At 43.1% G+C, this 22,931-nt stretch overlaps 2 protein-coding genes across 2 annotated transcripts in view; one reads left to right on the top strand and one right to left on the bottom strand.

The window, feature by feature from the left end:
* The window catches only part of LOC147112538 (uncharacterized), a 28,594-nt gene extending 15,085 nt beyond the window's left edge, over positions 1-13,509 (top strand). Inside the window, exons 4-5 of the mRNA XM_085996871.1 lie at positions 2,712-2,786; positions 12,782-13,509. Coding sequence (XP_085852997.1) covers positions 2,712-2,786; positions 12,782-12,873 — 167 coding nt within the window. The 3' untranslated portion in view covers positions 12,874-13,509. The remainder of the gene's footprint in view (positions 1-2,711; positions 2,787-12,781) is intronic.
* Positions 6,139-20,121, bottom strand: LOC147112539 (uncharacterized). Its single transcript, XM_085996870.1, has 23 exons — positions 20,025-20,121; positions 19,881-19,942; positions 19,706-19,798; positions 19,477-19,604; positions 15,188-15,334; positions 13,907-13,978; positions 13,658-13,825; positions 12,514-12,610; positions 11,167-11,390; positions 10,924-11,062; positions 10,639-10,847; positions 9,444-9,561; positions 9,169-9,374; positions 8,970-9,087; positions 8,717-8,883; positions 8,502-8,599; positions 8,308-8,423; positions 7,811-7,861; positions 7,547-7,736; positions 7,329-7,467; positions 7,061-7,151; positions 6,889-6,990; positions 6,139-6,261 (listed from the first exon to the last, which is right to left on the bottom strand). Exons 1-23 carry the CDS (start codon positions 20,039-20,041, stop codon positions 6,164-6,166), a joined length of 2,850 nt encoding a protein of 949 aa, XP_085852996.1. The 5' UTR covers positions 20,042-20,121; the 3' UTR covers positions 6,139-6,163.
* Between the last annotated feature and the right edge of the window lie 2,810 nt (positions 20,122-22,931).

The following is a 22,931-nucleotide window of genomic DNA, read 5'->3' on the forward strand; positions in this document are numbered from 1 at the left end:
CCAGTTCCTTGCTGTTGGAGTCTGAATCCAAATTCTGTTTATCTGGACTCTTCCCAGTCACCTCACATACCTTTCTGTACTTCTGCGGTGACTTATTATTGCTGGTCATCTTTCCTGCCCGGCATACTTTAGCTATGTGGCCAAGCTTGCTACATTTCCTACATTCCTGGTTTTTAACCCAGCATTGGTTCTGGTCATGTGTTGTCTTCCCACAATGATAACATTTCATTGTACTCCAAGTCATTTGATCCACTGAGTACCGCTGTCTTCCGCTGCATTTCCGCCGTGCCTCTCGCTGCGGCTTCGTGCGATGCTGCAATAAGGACAGCCTTATCAAGTGTAAGATCGTTCTCTTCGGGCAGTCGTTTGTGTTCCTTCCTTCGACATTCCGCACATGAACTTCAGTGCCTCTGGCAGATTTACCCCAAACTGGTAGTATCTTGGTAGCCTCCGCAGTTCAACCAGGTACTCCGCGTTGCTTTCCTCTTTTTGTTGCCTCTTTTCATTGCATTCTCACGTAAAATTGAGATCGTTCCGCTAACATCAACGGTGTGGGGTTCAAATGATCCTTCAGGACAGCAACAATATTAGCAAAAGTCTGATCCGCCGGTTTAGCTGGTGATAGAAGATGCTTCAATAGGCCGTATGTCTTCACCCCCAATCGCGTTTAGCAAGGTTATAGCTTTATCATCTATTTTATTGGCCTCAATATATCTCGATACGTTCTACGTACGTGGCCCAATCTTCCACCTCGGCATCGAAGTTGTTGATGTTACTATGCTTAGGCATCTTCACTATCTTTCTGCGAACAGAATTTCTCTAACTTTCTCTTTTTTTTCCCCCAAAAATGGCGGTTTCCCGCACTGGTCTTCTTCCCCGCCTACTGGCAAAATGGCGGTTTCCCGCGCTGGTCTTCTTCCCCGCCTCTGAAAATGGCGGTTTCCCACGCTTGTCTTCTGGTGGGAGGGTAAGCTTTGCCCTCGGGTGCCGACCGCTGGTTTACGGGGTTTGCGGTCTGTGCGCCGGCTTCAGTTTATTCTGAAGCGCGCGCTAGAAAAGCCGATCGCGTTCCTTGTTCCCCTTCCCCCCCTTCTTTTCGGCAGGGGCAACCGGTGCTGGGGACAACCAGTTTGCGTCGGACAGATCCAGCTCCTGGTCCTTCACGGCAGCTGCTGTAAGCCGCTGGCTGGAACCTCGCTCGGTCGCTCTCGCTCGCTCTCTGGCTCCCAATCGCGCCTCCCAGCCCTCAGTCCGTGTTTTCCCTCCCCGGCTGCGGCTGAGTTCTCCGCGATTTATTTATTTTTATCTTCCCGCGCCTTACGATCCCAGTTGCAGCGCCTCGTGGTCGCGGTAGTTGTCCCGGCCTTTTTTGCCGTCGTGGTCTAGCCGTCTCAACGCTCCCCAGCCCGCTTGTACCGCGGCTTCTGTGCTCCACGCTGCCCCGTCTCAGTGCCTCTGGGCACCGACTTCTGTCCAGCTCCTTCCCCTCGACCGTGGTAGAGTTCACTGCCCTTCGGTGATTTTATTTATTTTCCCTTACTCAGTCACCGTAGCCGACTTGCTCGCGTGCTGCTCGGCTCAAGCACCACTGTGGCAGAAGGGACAATCCGTGCCTGTTGCTGATGGAGGCTTCGTGTCTGAAGTCTTCCTTCTTTCTGTGCAGACTCGAGTTCTCAGCAGAACGACGAGGGCGGTTGCCTCCGACGCTTTGTTAACTGCTTTGGAAGTATTGCTGCATGCAGGGTAAGATCGAACTCGTCGCCACTGTAAAGTCTGTGGGTTGTATAGTGAAGTAATACACAGACTACAAGAGTAACTTTAACAGGACTTGACTATTTGAAGGTCAGGGCGAATCTGCCCAATAAATCCTGACACTGCACTTTTATACCGGTGTGGTCACTGTTGGTATTACAGTATACAGCAGCCAAGGCAAAGTAGTGCCACACAAAATAGTTCTCTTAAAGGTGGATGGTTACATACAGTAGTTCTCTCAAGGTAGAATAGTTACATACACTACATTTTGTGGAGTTTGCACATTCTCCCTGTGTCTGCGTGGGTTTCCTCCGGGTGCTCCAGTTTCCTCCCACAGTCCAAAGATGTGCGGGTTAGGTTGATTTGGCTATGATAAATTGACCTAGTGTTAGGGGATTAAATACGTGGGGTTACAGGGATAGGGTGGGATATGTGTCGGTGCAGGCTCGATGGGCCGAAATGGCCTTTATCTGCACTGTGGGGATTCTGTGATGTGATGTGATTTTTAACTACAATCTGATAGTCATGGTAACCATGGACTGATACTAGCTTTTTATTCCAGAATTAATGGAATGTAAACTCACCAGCTGCCCTGGTGGGATTTGAACTCACATCTCAGGGATCATGAGTCTAGGCCTCTGGATTACTAGCTCAGTAACATTACTATACCATTTCCCCACCCCCCTGCATGAAATCCATCTCCCCAAGTGAGAATGACAATCCCAAACCATGTTAAGACTGGGCCCTTTCTGGACACATTCCAGATAAACTGCCAGGTATCTTGTCTGGCAAGGGGACCACTCAGAAATCAGGACTTGCAATCTAAGGTGACTAATCAGACCTTGTTGCAAATAGCCACCTCCTTAAAACAATGGGTGTTAAATAACCTACATGTCCAATAGAAACATATCAGCCAGTTCAATGAGAAGGTTTAAAGCCTGTCATTTTCCTCTCTCCAGGTACAACACCAAGTTACGCAGGAAGATCAGGAAAAGGAGGATTACTTGAAGGCAGAGGATTACTTCAAGGCAAAGGTTTTACTAACACTCCAAGAATTTAAACACTTACGAATGGAGGACCAAGTCATCACATTCCTCAGTTTATCAAGAGGAACTTTTTTTTTAAAGTTCACAGTACCAGTTTCATAAACCATGCATGTTAGGGAACTTGCAACAGATATGATACTAGCTCAGGTTTACTAGTGAAGGTTGGGGTGCTTTTTGTAATGACAAACCACCACTGAGGGATGGATCTGTCAAAGAAAACTGTGAAAGTGGGTAGAGGTATTGGAGATGGATTAATTTTTTTTTTTTTTTTAAATAAATCAAAAGCTTTATAATTACATTAGAGAAGTTGTGCTAAACCTTTATAAAGTGCTGGTTAGGCCACAACTGGAGTACTGCACCAGTTCTGGTCACACTTTAGGAAGGATGTGAAGGCCAGAGGGGGAGCAGAGGAGATTTGCCAGAATTGGGGGAATCTTAGCTGCAAGGACAGGTTGGAGAAACTGGATTTGTTTTCATTAAGGCAAAAGGAGGTAGAGGGGCGATTTGATAGAGGTGTACAAAATTGACAGGTTTGGCTACGGTAGATGGGGAAAGGCTGTTCACTAGTTGATGGGACAGGGATTAGGGGGACACTGATTTAAGTGTTTTGGGCAAGAGATGGGGGGGGGGGGGGGGGGGGGCAGGGTGTAAGGAAAAACCATATGTAGCAAGCGGTGAGGACCTGGAATTTGCTGCTGACTGAAGTGGTGGAAGTAGAGACAGGGGAGACTGGATAGGCACTTGAGGGAAATAAACTTAGGGCTAGCAGTGGAAATAGGACTGACTGGATTGCTCTACAGAGCCAGCACAGACTACAGGCCAAATGGCCTCCTTCAGTTAGTGTCAGAGTCATAACTGCACAGAATAGGAGCAGGCCCTGTAAGCTTGCTCTGCCATTCAGCAAGATCATAGCTGCTCTACTTCAACTCTACCTTCCTACGCTAACCTCAATTTCCAAAAACCTATCAATCTAGAAAATACTCAATGACTGAGCATCTAGAGGATTCCAAAGATTCACAACCCAGAGTGAAGAAATTTCTCCTATTTCAGTCCAAAATGGCCAACCCCTTATTCTGGAGACTGAGTGCTGGACTCCCCAGCCAGGGGAATCATCCTCCCCCACCATCTACCCAGTCAAGGCCTGCAAGAATGGTGTTTCAATGAGATAACCTAATTCCAAGGACTATAGGCCTAATCTCCATAAGACAATCCTTTTCTCCCCCCCCCCCCCCCACCCACACACAAAACCAAATCCCAGGAATCAGTCTGGTGAACTTTCATTGCACTCCCTCCAAGGCAAGTATATCCTTCTTTAGGCAAGGAGACCAAGACTGTCTACAGCACTAGATGTGGTCTCAAGGCCCTATATAATTGCAGTTGACTTTTTACTCATTACAAAATGATTGGAGTACAAGGTTAACATAGCTTTCCCAATTGCTTGCATGTTCTGGCTGAATACAAACATTTCAAAATATTCTGCTTTTCTATTTTTCCTACCAAAGTAGATCACCCACAGTTCCCTCACTTAACCAGTCTATATCCCTTTGCATCCTCAACTTTTCCCCCTAGCATTGTATTGTCAGCAAACTTGGACACATTACATTGTCTTACACCCCCAATTAAATAACTTGATAGATTGTAAATAGTGGAGGGCCAATCCTTGAAGTACCCTACTAGTTACAGCCTGCCAACCCAAAAGACAGTTATTCCTACTCATGTCAGTTGACTGATCTATGCTACTATTACCCCCAATTTTGTGTAATAAGCTGGTATGGCACCTTAACAAATGCTTTCTGAAAATCTAAATACATCATATCCACTGGTTCCCCTTAACTACCCTGCTGGTTACAACTTCAAAACTTGGAACACAATTTCCCTTTCATGAATCCATATTGACCCTTTCCAATCATGATTTAAGTGCCCTGTCACCACATCCAAGAATCTAGTATTTCTTACTACTGATGTCAGGCTAACTGGTCTGTAGGTCAGTTCCCCATCTTTTGAAATATACATCAAGGGAAAATGTGATTAAGAAATTTGGGAATACAAATAGAAATACACTGCATTCCATTAGCATTGAGCAACAGGCCACTCAGAAGTGGAAGATATAAAATGGGTGGGAGGGAGGGGAAAAGGAAGAGAAGGATAACCATCAAGTAGCACTAGACATGCCAGCTCCCACCACAAAACAATCACTGCAAGATGTGAAAGTGAATATGCAATGTAGGTTAGAAAATAAACACATTAGTCATAAGAAAGATGACAAAGTACATCCTAATTGAAAGGAAGACAGGAAAATGGGAAAGACAATCAAGGTCTGTTTCTGTAGGATTATAGGAATGCCAAGAAAGGCATTGGAGGAGGGGCAGAGGAGGTTCAATGAACCACTTGCAGACAGAACAGAGAAGGCTTTGTAAAGGGATCACTCAATCCACTTAAAAATCACCCAAAATGTGGTCAAGACTGCTGTGAGTAGCCAATACTCAGGATCCAGGCAGAACACTTGACATTGTTAGTTTGTTGGAAGGAGGAGAGTCCTTCATTTCAAGATATGCTGGGAGAAAGTTCACACCAAGTGAGAATAGGTCACTTGTTGATCTTGGGTGTTGCATAGATTTAAGGGCAGTATTCAGGTCAAGGAAAGAAAAACCTGCAATGGAATGGTAAAGGCTGAAAGACAAAATATGGAAGTTTGTGCTGCAGTGGTATGCTATTACATGAACCACTAGTAGACTAGGTGCTACATTAGAATTGCACGATCCTTGTAAAATGGATGTTTAAAGTCAAATCATGGCCTTCACTGTGGCAGATTCAGAGCTTATACAATCTGCTGAAACATGCAGCATAATGGTCAACTCCAGCCTCTACCTCAACTATTACAATGGCAATAGTGTGGCAGACAGAACTCTCCTTTGATTATCCTAGCCATCATTTGCATACCAGGCTGTCCATTACCTTTCATTCTCTCTGTAGGAGGAGAACTAAAAACCTAAAGCCATAAATCAACAGATGAGATTTGACAAGAGTGCTCTACAACAGTGGCCGAGTCTGGAGTTAGTCAGTAGCAGCCAGCCATCTGTTAAGAGCGATCAACAGTGACGTGTAGCACCACCTACAGGCATTTCAAATAAATGTGGAAACTTCTACATGAGGTGATGTGACCCACATACCAAATAGATATGGAAATCTGTACATGGGGGAGGGTTTAACAAATATTTGAAAAGACCATTAATTGGATTTATATTGTAGCACCATACAATGATTGATAGTAATGAGAAAAAAGTATTTCTCATTCCAGGAAAAATTAACCCTTGCTTTAAAAAAGTTTACACCAAGCCAGTTCAAATTCAACAGGTTTTATTTGTTCAAGGGTACATGTGCATTTTTACAAGAATTAGTATAAGAATTAAGAAGATTGCTGAACAGCTTCCCAGCACCCACAGCCAGTAAGGGTGTATTACACCTGAAAAACAAAACAGATTGAATGTCTTCCTGCCTTCACATTTCCCTACATGATACTAAACACATTACCAAACAGTCCCAGCTGAGACCCTGGAGAACTGCCAAGGTACACTAGGTGCTGCAGCAATTCTGGGCTGGAAGGAAAAAACCTGCACTCTGCACCTAACTACATTGTGGCTCTTGTGGAAATCCTGCAGCCAGTGCAACCTCACATCCAGAGAGGAATCAGCTGAAAGATCACCTGGGGAATAGCCTGCCAACACTAGTCATCAAGTGGGGATTTGATAAAGGTACATTCAACATCTTCAGGAGACATCAAGCTTATGGGGGCTGGTTGAAAGATGGCTATTTCAGACTAGTCATTAGTTTAACAGGAGTCCTGTTGAGCAGGACATGGAGGATTCCTCTCCAACAACCTGTGAGCAGGATAATCAAGCACCCCAGGTTACCACAAGCAAGCACTTAAGGATACAAAAGAAACTGTTGAGCATGACCAGTAGTTCAAGTCAAATTGGTTTAGGCATCCAGTATCAGAACTAAACTTCCAAATGGGCAGTGATTGGACCAATTAGGCAAGAGTTACATTGCTTTTTAAAGGCATCCCTTCATTTTGAATCTGTATTAAACTCACTTGGTTCATTCTTTGCTTGTTCCAACAATGTTCCAGCAAAAAGCCACACTTCTCCAAGTGATACATAATCTTTGCGCATATCCAGGTGGGTGCTTGGACCTACAAGAATTTAAGCATCAGTGCATAGAACATTCAAGCTCAAATTAGTTGCACATGTGCCATTTCTTACCTTGTTTTCCAGGTGTGCATTGCCCATTGCAAGAAGAGTTGGTAGCTAATTGCTTATTATCACAAACCCAAACACTGCAGTGAAAGTATACCTGTAAATACAGTTGCATTGTTAATAACCTGATCATTTAGTGAATTAAGTGCATCTGAGGAAATTGCCAATGTGAAATGCTAAATTAAGCAAGTAGATGTCCTTTGTAAGCTAGGTGAAATGGTTTGATCAATTCCCACAATGCCTTGTGAAATTGATGTGCAACCCCCAGACTTACTTTCTTTGGCAAGACAGCTTGTTCTGCAGGAGACAGTTTCAATGTTTTTACTTCAAATCTTTTCAACTGGTGGGAATACTGGATACTGTTGGTTACTGGGTGGAAGGCAGCCATGAACATTTCTTCTTTATTCTCACAACTGTTCAGACAGACAGACATTTAGTTTAGACAGACAATGGGAGGAGAAGTAATACCTAGACATGTACACTATTACCCACCCAGCCTGAATAATGCACCACTCTGGTGGGCTATTATGATCAGGAGTTGTAGTCATCCAGCACTGATCCAACAATAAGTTAGTTTGGGGATCTTGGTGGTTTAGCAGCTCAACTTCAAAATAGAGGGATTCTGTCCAATTCACCACCACTGGGTATTCATCATCTTTGTAGAAATCCAAGTAATCAGCACCTATGGAGGCAGAATTTATTAGTTTTTTGTACAGGGAATGAAGAGATCAAAAATGTAGTGTTTGTCCAGCTTACTTTTGTAAATCCTTGACTGTAGGTCCAAAGTATGCCTTGGATTCTTGCGCCCTAAAATTAAAAAAAAAAAGCTTCTGCACAATATTCAGATGAGGACTAACCAATCTTCTGCCCAGTTTGTATTAGCCTGAACATTGAATGTGAACGTGTATTTTCAAAGGATACATTTCACAATACAATAGCAAGCCAAGTGAGGAACCTAAGCCTCTGAACAGGTGAGTTAGTGGGTAATGGCTTTCAGGTCATTTTACAGTAGATTAGCAAGGTCAAGAGTAAATATATTGAAGCACTGGAGTCCATTTTTTGCCCAATACACCAGTCTACAGTTAGGAGTTACATGCTCTACAGCAAAGTTCAGTTTATCCAAATGCCATAGGAAAGGTAGTTGTGGGCATGCATTTTAAAAAGGTTATGGACTATGGGAAGTTACTTTCAAAGCAAAGTTGGAGTATGCTCCATATTTCTGTAACAGAATTCAGACCAACAGGCATGCTTACCCCTCACTATTTGCCATCCATAGGCTGTAGAATTGTGACCAGTGTCTTTCTGATGTCCCTTCACAAACCCAAGGGCTACAGTATTGTTTATTTGGTACCGACAAGAGACAGTTAACCTATTGGGAAAAACCAAGCAAGCTTTTACCACCACCAGTCAAAGTCTACAGATATATATCTTGCATAGTTGTACCTACCGATAATCTGGGTCTCTAGTGATAACTGGGAAGTCAACAGGAATCAGCTCTCTTGGGTATGAAACTTCATTCTCATAGATCAAGTAGTTCCCTTTAATCTAAACAGTTACACAGTACAAGATTAGCCACAAAAGCCATATACTCTAGGATACAAATGGGGAGGAGTTTGTAGTTGCAATTTAAAGTGCAGCAGAGACACCACACTTCCAACTTACTGTTCTGGTGGTGCCACAGCTATTAACATGAAACTGGAAGAAGGCTTTATCATGATCAAATGCCATTGGTTGACATTTTCCATCCCTCAGTAACATCTTACTAGGATCTAGGTCAGGTAGTGTATCTACAACTGCAGTGACCACCATGGTTCCATTTGGAAAGCACACTACCAATAAAATGAAAAAAAGTGTTTACTTCATAATTATAGGTTAATCTTTTGAATCCAGATTCTGCCTACATTGTAGAACTTGCCTGCAAGATCTACAGGAGGAAAACTGCAGGATACAGAGAAAGGGATCGCAATCCTCAATGTATTTTTGTCCTTCAGGGTCAGGTTAAGCCTAACTACAGTCCCATGAAGACTCAGTTCCTAAAATAAAAAAAAGTTGGGCTGGAGTTAGCTTCTATATTTTTTCGTATGAAGTAACAAAAAGTGATGTGCAACACATACCTCATAAATTACACCCATTGCAGAGAGTGGGACACCAAATAAAGTATGGGTGGTATTCTCCACAAGCAGGTACCCATAATCATGTGCAGATTGTGCTGTTACTAGCATTTTACCAATGAATGGAAGCCAGTAATGCACCAAGTTCCCAATAGTTACTAGCAGGTACAGGTTCTTTTCATCACAGAATCCAGTGGCCTTGGGCAATACTAGAGGGGGAAAAATTAGTTAGTTTTCTGGACTGTCCAGTTCATACAAAAACAGTGTTAAATACTCACCAATATCTGGCACTTCCTGTATTATTTCAACATGCTGGATAAATAATTCATTTTCTGGAATTATGTTGAATGTGTAGATGATATTCAATATATAGCATCTGATGTCAGAATGTAGATGCTGCAAGGAAAAAGTGTTTCTGCAATTCAGATTGGAGAAAAAAGCTTGTAGGTTCTACAGTAGTTGGGCACATATGACAACTGACTCCCAGTGTTAATACTTGTGCTATTGTATTAGAACCTGATTACTGGTGCTTGCCCACCCCACCCACACTAAATTACACTGCCTCCTGACAAAACAAACGCCACCAAGTCCCATATTACTAGGCACAATCAAGTCATCCTTGGACTAACCACACTAGTATGAATGCTATTGACTTGCACTTTGTATTTCTACAGTTTCCACTTTTATCTAAATTGTTTGAAAGATTTTAGAATAATCTAGGGGTTGGGGCAGGGTTTGCAAAAAAGCCTCCATTTAACTCCTTGAGAAGTGTACTACACAGCTGCAATCTTGAACCCCCCAGGTTCAGGAAGTTGGCAATCTCAGCACAAAAACCATTCAAAACTCCAGAACAGCTAGCAAGAAAAAAAAAAAGACATTGGGAGCATTTGAGTTAGTTCAGAATCCAGTATTCTGCTGAATCTGTTATGATCAACCCCACCCCCAAAACTGTAAAAGGCAGCCACTGAAGGAAACAACAAGACTTCAGGTGAGAGTAGGATTAGAATTAATAGACTGTTCCAAGACTACAGAACAGCTCAGGCTATTGTTCAATCAAATCTGGCTGTCTGACCAGCTATGCCCCTGGAGGTAGCCCATAAGGTTCCACTTGACAAGCATTTAAGAACAGCTTGGCAGGTTATTGTTTAAATACTGTTTATTCAGTGTTCAAAAAGTTAAATTTGGATTTTGCAGTTTGTGGGCTACATAAGGTTTACACATTTATCCACAATGAATATTGACAATGGATAATTTAGTGTAAAAGCTTGCTAGTTCAACCAATGCTTTGGTCAAGTTCTGATTACTTCAATTGAGCAATGACCAAATAAAAATTTGTGATTTTAATAACTAGCAATTGTGAAGTCAAGTAATGACCTTCGTTTCTACAACATAGGAAAGGCATGAAGATATAATCAGTTAAACTAATGGGATACCATCTGTACATCAGGACAAAGATTAGACTAGCCACTTTACCTCTTGCCTCACATTTACATTCTCAAATGGAACTTCCAATATGTAGGCTTTAGTGTCGTTAGGCAATGTAGTTGCATAGATTTTGAATCCCATCTCATCTGCCTGATCCACTGTGACTATCTGTTTGCCAATAGTTAGAGTTACAAGCTCTACATCAGGAAGGAAGTTTCCTAAAGTAACATTGAACACTCGCTTTGCTGGAATTGTATCTGGGAGAGAGAAAAGAGAAAACAATTATCCAAAGTATTACTCCATTTAAAAGGAAGGTCATCTCCGATTACTTACTATTGGTCACAATTGGTGGTTGAGGCATGAAGGGAGTGGCAACTGGATGGATCACTGTGTACTTGGTTAGCTTCCATTGATGTTCTACAAATAATTCTATGTAGTACAAAATGCCATATTGTCCATGAGCGATGTGGCTCTGAAATACAAGTTAGTAGCTGGTTATTAAGTAGTCCTCACCACTATTGCAACAGATAAAGTTGTGCAATTCATATATTGACCTTGGCAATACCACTTACAAACCTTGTAATAACCACCTTCTGCTCCAGTGGGAATGACAACAACAATGTTTGTATCATTGTATGTCAATGTATAATTCATTTCAGCTATTGTATCTGGGTTCAGTACAACATGGTTGACTCCCATAACAATAGAGTCATCATAGAACTGTTCTTCTGGGAAACTAAGTGAAGGGATTCTTCTTGGAATTTGCCAGGTGATCTTATTCTCAGCAAAAGTAGTGCCATCTGTGAATATAGGAGGAGATTAGATAAATATTTGTCTATTTCTCAACTTTGTCAAACAGCCAATGGTATTCACTAACTGCAAATTCATAAACATCCATTGAGCCTCAAGTGCATTTTGCAATAAATATTGAACCTCAATGTATGATCATAAGTCAAGATCTTAATGTCTTGGGTTTTTTAGTTGAAGAATGCTAAAAATAGCTTGAGAAAATCAAAGCAAGCTTCTTCAAATCATTAAGGCATGGCTCTCGAAACAGATCTTAACACTAAGATTGCAGACAGTTAAGATACAAGTAGTATATCCCAATTCATCACATTAATACTTGTGACATACAAAAAAGTGTCTAAGAACATAAGAAATAGGAGCAGGAGTAGGCCAATCGGCCCCTCGAGCCTGCTCCGCCATTCAATAAGATCATGGCTGATCTGAGCCTAACCGCCAATCCACTATCACAGAACCATCTCCTGAATCCAACAGAATTAGACACGAAATAGGATCAGGCTACACGGCCCTTGGGCCCGCTCTGCTACCCACAGGGCCATGACCAATCCAAACCTAGACTCATGTCCAAATTCCTGCCCACTCCCCATAACCCTTAATTCCCTTTACTTCTAGGAAATTGTCTATTTCTGTTTTAAATTTATGTAATGTAGCTTCTACAGCTTTTTGGGGCAGCATATTCCATGGACCTACCACCCTGAGTGAAGTAGTTCCTCCTCATCTCAGTTTTGAAAGAGCAGCCCCTTATTCTAAGACTATGCCCCCTAGTTCTAGTTTCACCCATCAGGAACATCCTCCCCGCAGCCACCCGATCCAACCCCGTCAGAATCTTATATGTTTCAATAAGATCGCCTCGCATTCTTCTGAACTCCAATGAGTAGCGTCCCAATCTACTCAACCTCTCCTCATATGTCCATCCCCTCATCCCTGGGATTAACCAAGTATCTAAACAATACACATGCAAGAGAGTCAAGTGTAAAGTAGATTTGAGAATATATAGGGAGGTTTCTTGTGACAAGGGATGAAACATTTAGCGTGCACATGTTGGGTAAATGCAAACTACTTGTGGATTTTGTAATAGCTTGGTTTAGAAACACAAGACACCCAGTAAAAAAAGCTCACCAGTAGGACAGGCCACTGCTGTGTCAATCAAGATGATCATCCATTCTTGTTTGTAGAAGGTGGTTGATCGGATGCTAGATATTGGCACATTTTCTACCTAGAAAGAATGAACTAGCATTTAGTGCTTTTCACAACCACTGGATGTCCAAGTGCTTTACAGCCAATGAAGTATTTTTGAAGTGTAGTCACTGTTGTAATGTAGGAAACATGGCAGCCAATTTGCACACAACTAACTCCCACAATCCATGTTTTTATGATGTTGATTTAGGGATAAATATTGGCCAGGACATCAGGGCTAGTGGTATCGTATCTTTTACATCCACCCAAGGGGCAGACAGGGCCTCAGTTTGTCTCATCTGAAAGAGCACCTCCACCCTCAGCACTGCAGTGTCACCTAGATTTTGTGCTCAAGTCTCTGCAGTGGAACTTGAACCCACAACCTTCTGAGAGGCAAGGGTGCCACCAACCGAGCTACAGCTGACTAAGAATAAGCCATTTGCTAGAACATGACCAAATGTAATATCCCAGCATGCTTTGGGAGGCAGAGATTGGTTCCTGTGGGAACTTGGTACGAAAGCTGTTAATCAGATATGGAAGCAACAGACCCCAAGCAGGAATAAACTGTTGGGCGTTACAGGAACATCTTCAGGCAAGTGGTGTGAAGGGCTTTGGGGGCCACCAATAAGAGGAAATCAACTGCCGATCATTTCGTCTCAGTTTGGGACATACACAGGAGCCTGCCCAGGTTTTTAAGGGTATAAGAGATGCTGTTTTAAGACACTCGGGGCTGGGTCAATTGCCAGTGAAAGTCATACATCTAACCATTGCCAAACTGACCACTCGCTGGTGTTAGTAAGCCAACACTACATGCTTACTATTGCTTGATCTTAAAGTAAGGGAATAAACCGGTGTATGCTTAGAGTATTATATGCATCAGTTTTGAGCACGCTTACTTGTAACCTCTTGCTGATGCAAGCAAAAATAAAAAAATAAAAAGTTACTCAAATCCTCGTGTTGTCTGTTCCACAGATCTGAAATTTTGAAACGGTTGGATGGGTTAAAAGGACAAGGGTAAATTTAAACATCTTACCCTAGAACATTATAATGCAAAAGTAATATTTGCTTGCGCCATCTCAGTACTCACCATTAACTGCTCAGCTTCGGTTGCATTATAGGGAGCTCGTAATAATAGCCGAGAAACAGTCGTGTCAATTCTGTAATGAGCCCCCAAAGTTTCATTCACAGTCATGGTTTTAGTTCCTTCAGGAAGATGAAATACAACTTGCCAAACTGAGTTTTCAGCTTCATGTGCCTAAAACAACCATATTTAACATGTTACTTAACTAATGCAATCAGATTCCAGAAGTGAACAAAAGCTGGACAAACAACTTACTGATGGAATAGCTGCCATCCAGTCTTCATTATAGTCATTTTCAATTCCTGGTATGATTCTTTGTACTGAAACCTGCCCAATGCCAAACACAGGTCATTCAAGTCAATAAATAAGCTAGAAGAAAATTACTTGCCTTACTTCTCCATTCATTTTACTGGTAATGATACTTCAAATTATACATTTCATCTCCAAAGTAATTTAATTTGCACAACTAAGTTAATTCCTCCCTCAAGAATTCAGTTAGTATTTCCTAACTACTATAGTTTCATCCCAAATCCATAGATAAACACTAGCTGTAGTTAGACATGGCCACAAGATTTAAATTCATCAGATGTACAGCTTAAGTTACACTAATAACTAGCCAACAGCTGAATCATCTGGTCTTCCTCCCTAATTTCTACAGAATTAGAGCACAATTTAAAGCTGTAGAAAGAATCCTTGCCAACCCAACACTGCAACCATCAGGATCCAGGCTGAGCAACCACTTTACTTAGTGGCATGGATTCTTCCAACAAATGCAAAGATCTCAGCTAGATGACCAGTCAGCCATGAATCCTTGACTTAATCACAAGTGCCAACCTGCAGCTGCTGGGAACCTTGCACCAATTTCCTCTCCCTTAACCCTGGAAGTCCAGCAGGGAGTCCCTAAATACATTTTCTGGCTGTCAGCTGTACCATTATGGGTCTAGTCACTGGCCATACCCCTTGTAACACAAGGGGCTGCTTGGGGGGGGACAAGCAGGTTGGGACCCACCCAAGGACCTGCTACATCAGGGAACAAACAAATTGCCACACTCCCTCTAGATGTACAATAGGAATGTACCAGAGAAGGACCATGAAAATTAAAAAGAACTATTGAATTGTCAATGTGTAGAAGTGCTCAAACAGAATGGACAATTAAAGAAATAAAATTGCAGTGAATAAGTGCTTTAGGTTTATTTAGTTTAGTGGGTGCAATTTCAGCTGTCAGGAATCAAATATTATACTCATTAATCAATGGTTCACTTTGCTGGATGATGCTACAGCTTTTACATGGAAAGTGCTCAAGGACCACAACAGTAAGCAAGGCCTAGAAGATTCACTGTCCAAATTACAAATCCATACATGTAAAAAAGGGAGAATCTACTTTAGCAACACTTGTCACAATTAAAACAGTCAAGAAAAAAAACCACAACCAATAGTCCAGGAAAAAAGTGTGAAGAACTGAATTAAATCTGCAAGTCTGAATATGGAATGAAACCATATTAGCCCTAGTGTCTTTGCCAGAGCTAGAATGCATACCTCCATATAATTCTGTTCACATAGGATTTCTCTCGCCAGCCATGGGAAATATGAACAAGTCATGGTATGTAGGTAAGTTGATGCCCTTTCCATATGACCAATTGCAGCAATCCAAATTTGTACAGTTAGCCTAAACAGGTCATCACCCTGGAATTGACAAAGTTGGAGCTTAACAAAGTTCTAGTGGAAAATTAGTCATTCCAGCACTGAGAAATCTATCCAGAATCAGAAAGAAAGTCATTTCTGCCATTACGTCACAATCCACCAGTAAAAACTGATTAGGAGCAGACCAGGAGAATTAAATCCTGATTCCACTAGAGAATAGCATAAACAAAGCATTTAAGAACATAAGAAATAGGAGTAGGCCAATCGACCCCTCGAGCCCGCTCCGCCATTCAATAAGATCATGGCTGATGTGATCCTAACCGCCAATCTACTATCACTGAACCATCTCATGAATCTAACAGAATTAGACACACGAAATAGGAGCAGGATCAGGCTACATGGCCCCTGGGCCCGCTCCGCTACCCACAGGGCCATGACCGATCCGAACCTAGACATGCCCAAATTCCTGCCCGTTCCCCATAACCCTTTACTTCTAGGAAACTGTCTATTTCGGTTTTAAATAGATGTAATGATGTAGCTTCTACAGCTTTTTTGGGGCAGCATATTCCATGGACCTACCACCCTGAGTGAAGTAGTTCCTCCTCATCAGTTTTGAAAGAGCAGCCTCTTATTCTAAGACTATGCCCCCTAGTTCTAGTTTCACCCATTGGGAACATCCTCCCCGCATCCACCCCCTTCACAATCTTATGTTTCAATAAGATCGCCTCTCATTCTTCTGAACTCCAATGAGTAGAGTCCCAATCTACTCAACCTCTCATATGTCCATCCCCTCAGCCCCAGGATTAACCGAGTGAACCTTCTTTGCACTGACTCGAGTGTAAGTATGTCTTTTCTTAAGTATGGACACCAAAACGGTGCAGTATTCCAGGTGCGGTCTCACCAATACCTTGTACAACTGAAGCAATACCTCCCTATTTTTATATTCTATCCCCCTAGCAATGAAAGCCAACATTCCATTGGCCTTCTTAATCACTTGCATACTAACCTTTTGAGTTTCGTGCACCAGGACCCCCAGATCCTTTTGTACTTTCCAGTTTCTTGCCATTAAGATAATAACTTGCTCTACAATTTTTCCTGCCAAAGTGCATAACCACACACTTTCTAGTATTGTATTCCATCTGCCAAATCTCTGCCCACTTAGCCTGTCTATGTCCCCTTGCAGGTTTTTTGTCCTCCTCACTCACTACTTTCCCTCCCATCTTAGTATCATCTGCAAACTTTGATATGTTACTCGGTCCTCCTCCAAATCATTAATATAGATTGTAAAGAGTTGGGGGCCCAGCACTGACCCCTGCGGAACACCACTAGTTACTGATTGCCAGTCTGAGAATGAACCATTTATTCCAACTCTGCCTTCTGTTAGATAGTCAATCCTCTATCCATGCCAGAATATTACCCCAATCCTGTGATTTTTTATCATAAGCAATAATCTTGTGTGGCACCTGGTCAAATGCCTTTTGGAAGTCTAAATACACTACGTCCACTGGTTCCCCTTTATCCACCCTATATGTTACTTCCTCAAAGAACTCCAGCAAATTTGTCAAACAGGACTTCCCCTTCATAAAACCATGCTGACTTTGTCCTATTAAATTATCCAAATGTCCTGTTACTGTCTCCTTAATAAGGGACTCCAATATTTTACCTACCACAGATGTTAGGCTAACCAGTCTATAGTTTCCAGCCTTCTGTCTACTGCCCTTTTTAAATAAGGGTGTTACATTAGCAGTTTTCCAGTCTGCCAGGACCTTTGCTGAGTCCAGGGAGTTTTGGAAAATTACTACCAATGCATCCACAATCCCTACCGCCACTTCCCTCAAGACCCTAGGATGTAAGCCATCAGGTCCAGGTGATTTATCTGCCTGGAGTCCCATTATTTTACCAAGTACCACTTCCTTAGTGATTTTGATAGTGTTTAGCTCCTCCCCCCCTATAGCCCCATTTGTCCAGTGTTGGGATATTCAGTGTCTTCTACTGTAAAGACTGATACAAAATATTCAGTGTTTTTGCCATCTCCATATTTCCCACCATAATTTCCCAGTCTCATCCTCTAAGGGACAAACATTTACTTTAGCCACCCTTTTTCTTTTTATATAACTAAAAACTCAGTTTTTATATTTTTTGCTAATTTACTTTCATAATCTATCTTCCCTTTCTTAATCAATCTTTGTTACTTTTTGCTGTCTTGCAGTCTTGCAAAGTTTTCCCAATCCTCCCACTAGATTTGGCTACCTTATATGCCCTTGTTTTTAGTCAAATACTATCCTTAATTTCTTTACTTAGCCACAGATGGCTGTCTTGTTTTACACCCTTTTCTTCAGTGGAATATATATTTTTTGGAAGTTGTAAAATAACTCCTTAAATGTACACCACTGATAGTGTATCGTCTTACCCTTTAATCTATTTTCCCAATCCACTCTACTCAATTCCGTTCTCATACCTTCATAGTCTCCTTTATTCAAGCTTAGCACACTTGTTTGAGATCCAACCATCTCACCCTCTAATTGAATATGGAATTCAACCATGTTATGGTCACTCATTCCAAGGGGATCCTTTACTAGGACATTTTTAATTAACCCTGGTCTGAAATCAGCACTCACTACCCCATGTCACTAGAATACACTGACATTGTGTGTTTAAGCATGAAGGTCAGGGACTTGAACCATGTGTGGAGATGCAGAAGCACACATCAGATATTGGCAATGGATTAGAGAAGGGCAGCAGAGCCCATGAGAAGTCAAACAGCTCATTTTATAAATGAAACGATGATTTACTGGATATGCCTAGAGCGCTTTAGGACACCCAGCCAGCAGAACCACTGCGGTCACATCAGCAAGATTCAGTGGTCACAGAAAAGGGGATTGTATTATTAATGAGGCCCAGAACAGCCACAAACCCCATGCAATAGTATTACATAGAATTCACAGCACAGAAACAGGCCATTCGGCCAAACAGGTTTATGCTCCACACACATTCCATCTTGCTTATTTCACCTTAGCATAACGAACTAAATCGGAAACAGAAATTGCTGGAAAAACCTCAGGTCAGGCAACATCTGTTGAGAGAAATTAGAGTTGACGTTTCCGGCCGAAACCCTTCAAAACTGGAAAGAAAATAAACTCAAATGTCTCGCCACGGATGTTGCCTGACCGAGTTTTTCCAGCAATTTCGGTTTCAGATTTCCAGCATCTGCAATATTTTGCTCATCGTACTAGCTAAATCTGCTCAGGCATGGCTAAGCAGTTGCCTTGGTCAGAGGCCTCTTCAATCCTAAATAACAACAGAAAATGCTGGAAAAACTCAGCAAGTCAGGCAACATCCGTGGAGAGAAATTTGAGTTGACGTTTCGGGTTTGACCCTTCTTCAAAACTGGAGAGAAAAGGAACTAGATCGAAGGCAGGGCTGCGATCGGACAAAAGAATTAAAGAACCAAAAGTAGTAAAAGAGATTAGAAGCTAGACGAGATGGTAATAGGCTGTGATTAGGTGTAAAGTGTACTGGCAGGGCAAAAGATAGCTGCCAGGTGTGAGAGAGAAACAAAAGGAAAGGGGGGGGGGGGAAAGGAAAGGAGTGGAAAAATATAAGTGAAAATGAAATAGGGGCCGAGGTTATGATCTGAAATTGTTGAACTCGATATTGAGACCGGAAGGCTGCAGACTGCCTAATCGGAAGATGAGGTGCTGTTCCTCGAGTTTACGTTGAGCTCTTCAATCCTGTTCACAACTAGATGGGAAAGATGCAAAATTGCAAATCCCACAATTACTGACCAAGTGCCCTCTTTTACAAGGAGGGCCCCTCAAACAACTGGCTCACAGCAACGTGCGTGCGATTTTAAAACGCAAAACCACATGTCAGTATTACCCGATAGCAAAATACTGCAGATGTTGGAAATCCAAAACAACAAAATGCTGGAAAAACTCAGGTCAGGCAACATCCGTGGAGAGAAATTTGAGTTGACGTTTCGGGTCAAACCCTTCAAAACTGGAAAGACTGTCCTTTCCAGTTTTGAAGGGTTCGACCCGAAACGTCAACTCAAATTTCTCTCCACGGATGTTGCCTGACCTGAGTTTTTCCAGCATTTTCTGTTAGTCAGTATTACCCACCGGTTTCCGAACGCCAATAGCGAAATATAATTTTAGTAACATCTAGTGTACGCACAGTCTTACCTCGTTTACTACCAGGCATGCCAACACCGAGGCACGCAACACAACATTGCCAAACGGATCCTCAGATACACTGTACCCACATTCGGTTGCGAACAGTGGAGTGAGCAGATAGACTTTGCCGCTTGTATCTAGCAATCGAAAGATGCAATGAGATTGGGACAGAACAGGAAAACAGCATCCAATATTGTGCGCGCGCGAGAGAGAGAGAGAGAGAGAGAGAGAGAGTTACCCGTGACCCCAAGAGTCCACGATTTATCCTGCAGAAAGGAAGCATCCAGCCGGATCCAGAAGAGACGCCCCTGACAACCACTCTGTAAGAGACCTACATAAAAAAGGGAGAGAAGGGAAGTAGCTCAGAAGTCCTTATACCGAGACAAAAAGGTAATTAAAAATCCCATTCTGACCTGGAGGCGGCGAGCGTTGCGTCCATGTGTTAGTAATGAACGCCGTCAGAACTAACGTTATCCTAGAAAGGAAAAGAAAGGCAATACACTCAATGTGGAACGTACATGAAACATCACTACTTAGAGAACATGTAACCGGCTTACCCCAACAGCACACCCATCCTATAATGCAGTGTACAATCTACACTACAAACTGAAGGAACTATTAGTATATACACCTATGATCGCCTTTTAACCCTTTTCACCCACTTCCCTCACAATTGGCGGTAGTTGTCCATAAAATGAAACACTTACTAAGTTGTTGCTGACCAATCGGAAGTCACTGATCTCGGGGGACAGAGGATTTCCACGAGCGATCCCAATGAGCTGTTGGAGAAAATTAACCAAATGAAATGAACGATGGAAACTCAAATGCCGTCACTCCTCCATACACCCCTTCCCAGGTTCCAGTTCATTTCTGATAGCATTCGTCCTCACTGTCTTGTCAATTTTCAGAGATTTCACACAGTCCGCAATGATAATGTGTAGGAGAGCCTCCCCAAGCCATTTTCTGTTACGAGGGCACCACAACATATATAATGCATACAAATTAAGATATTTAATGCTTTATAGACAGGAAAAAAACTTTCTCATCTTCAATTGTATAAATACATGAAGGGGTGAAATTGCAGGGATATAGTGAAAGAGCAGGGGTGTGGGACTAATTGGATAGCTCTTTCAAAGAGCCTCCTTCTGTTCGATATGATTCTCTGATTCTATGAATTCACTGTCCCTTACCATTTGATAGAGGCACACCGAAACATTTGTCATAGATTTCTGTGTATTTTCTCCCATTTTTGTTCCTTATTGACTTCTTTCTTGACTCATGCTCTTGAAGTTGGATTTCTGGGATTATGGAGTGTTCTCCTCAAATTCGGCTGCCCTCAAAAGTTTGTCACCATCCTCTGCCTGCTTCACGACGACATGCAAGCTGTGGTCCTGACCAATGGATCCAACACAGACCCAATTCACGTATGGACCGGGGTCAAGCAAGGTTGTGTCATCGCACCAACGCTCTTCTCAATCTTCCTGGCTGCAATGCTTCATCTCACCCTCAGTAAGCTCCCCGCTGGAGTGGAGCTAATCTACAGAACAATCGGGAAACTGCTCAACCTCCGTCGTCTCCAGTCCAGATCCAAGGTTGTCCCATCCTCTGTCATCGAATTACAGTATGGAGACGACGCTTGCGTTTGCACACTCTGAGGTCGAACTCCAAACCATCGTCAACACCTTCACCGAAGCGCACGAGAGCATAGGCCTTACACTAAACATCCGTAAGACAATGGTCCTCTACCAACCTGCCCCCGCCACACAGTACTGCCCCCCGATTATCAAAATTCATGATGAGGCCTTGGACAACGTGGACCACTTTCCATACCTCGGGAGCCTACTGTCAACAAGGGCAGACGTCGATGACGAAGTCCAACCCGCCTTCAGTGTGCCAGTGCAGCCTTCGGTTGCCTGTGGAAGAGAGTGTTTGAAGACCAGGACTTCAAACCCAGCACCAAGCTCATGGTCTACAGAGCAGTAGTGATACCCTCCCTCCTGTATGCTTCAGAGACATGGACCATGTACAGCAGGCACCTCAAAGCACTGGAGAGGCACCACCAATGCTGCCTCCACAAGATCCTGCAAATCCATTGGCAGGATAGGCACACCAGCGTCAGTGTGCTCGCTCAGGCCAACATCCTCAGCATCGAAGCTTTGACCACGCTCGATCAGCTCCGATGGATGGGCCACATCGTCCGCATGCCCGACACGAGACTCCCAAAACAAACGCTCTACTCGGAGCTCCGACACGGCAAGAGAGCCCCAGGTGGGCAGAGGAAACACTTCAAGGACACCCTCAAAGCCTCCTTGAAAAAGTGCAACATCCCCACCGACACCTGGGAATCCCTGGCCCAAGACCACACAAAGTGGAGGAGAAACATTCGGGAAGGCGCCGAACACCTTGAGTCTCTTCGCCAGGAGCAATTGGAAGCCAAGCGCAAACAACAGAAGGAGCGCACGTCAACCCAAGCACCCCACCCACCCGCCCCTTCAACCACCGTCTGCCCCACCTGTGACAGAGACTGTAGGTCCTGCATTGGACTGATCAGTCACCTGAGAACTAATTTTTAGTGTGGAAGCAAGTCATCCTCAGTTCTGAGGGACTGCCTAAGAAGAAGATAAGAGTTTGGACCATGAGAATGTCTATTTTGGAGGAGGAAGATCTGAGAGGCAGGTTTGTCCAGACCAGAGAAGGACTACCCTAACCCATTCTACCAAAGGAACTTGGTCACAGACCCACGCACAGCTATTGGGGTGTGTCTGAAGAGATCTGCCTTCACAGCTGCACTTCAACAGGGAGGCAGTTATTCAGTATCATTCAGCTTGACTTTCAGATAAGATCAGAGACTCAGTCAATGGCCTAAATGTTTATAACTTCATATCATTCCAAGGCACCTCTGCAATATGTGCCAAACATTGGCATCAACGTTGCTACAACATTGGCATCTTTCCGACAATGTGGAAAACTGCCCATGTATGTCCTGTCCACAAAAAGCAGGACAAATCCAACCAGGCCAATTAGCGTCCCATCAGTCTACTCTCAATCATCAGCAAAGTGATGGAAGGTGTCATCGACAGTGCTATCAAGCGGCACTTATTCACCAATAACCTGCTCATTGATGCCCAGTTTGGGTTCCACCAAGACCACTCGGCTCCTGACCTCATTACAGTCTTGGTCCAAACATGGACAAAGGAGCTGAATTCCAGAGGTGAGGTGAGAGTGACTGCTCTTGACATCAAGGCCGTATTTGCCTGAGTATGGCATCAAGGGGCCCTAGTAAAACTAAAGTCAATGGGAATCAGAGGGAAAACGCTCCACTGGCTGGAGTCATACCTAGCACAAAGGAAGATGGTTGTGGTTCTTGAAGGTCAATCATCACAGCCCCAGGACATCGCTGCAGGAGTTCCTCACGGCAGTGTTCCAGGCCTAACCATCTTCAGCTGCTTCATCAATGACCTTCC

Source organism: Somniosus microcephalus, chromosome 9, assembly GCF_052327205.1.
Source record: "Somniosus microcephalus isolate GS21.2 chromosome 9, FLI_Smic_1.0, whole genome shotgun sequence".
In the NCBI taxonomy this organism is placed as follows: domain Eukaryota; kingdom Metazoa; phylum Chordata; class Chondrichthyes; order Squaliformes; family Somniosidae; genus Somniosus; species Somniosus microcephalus.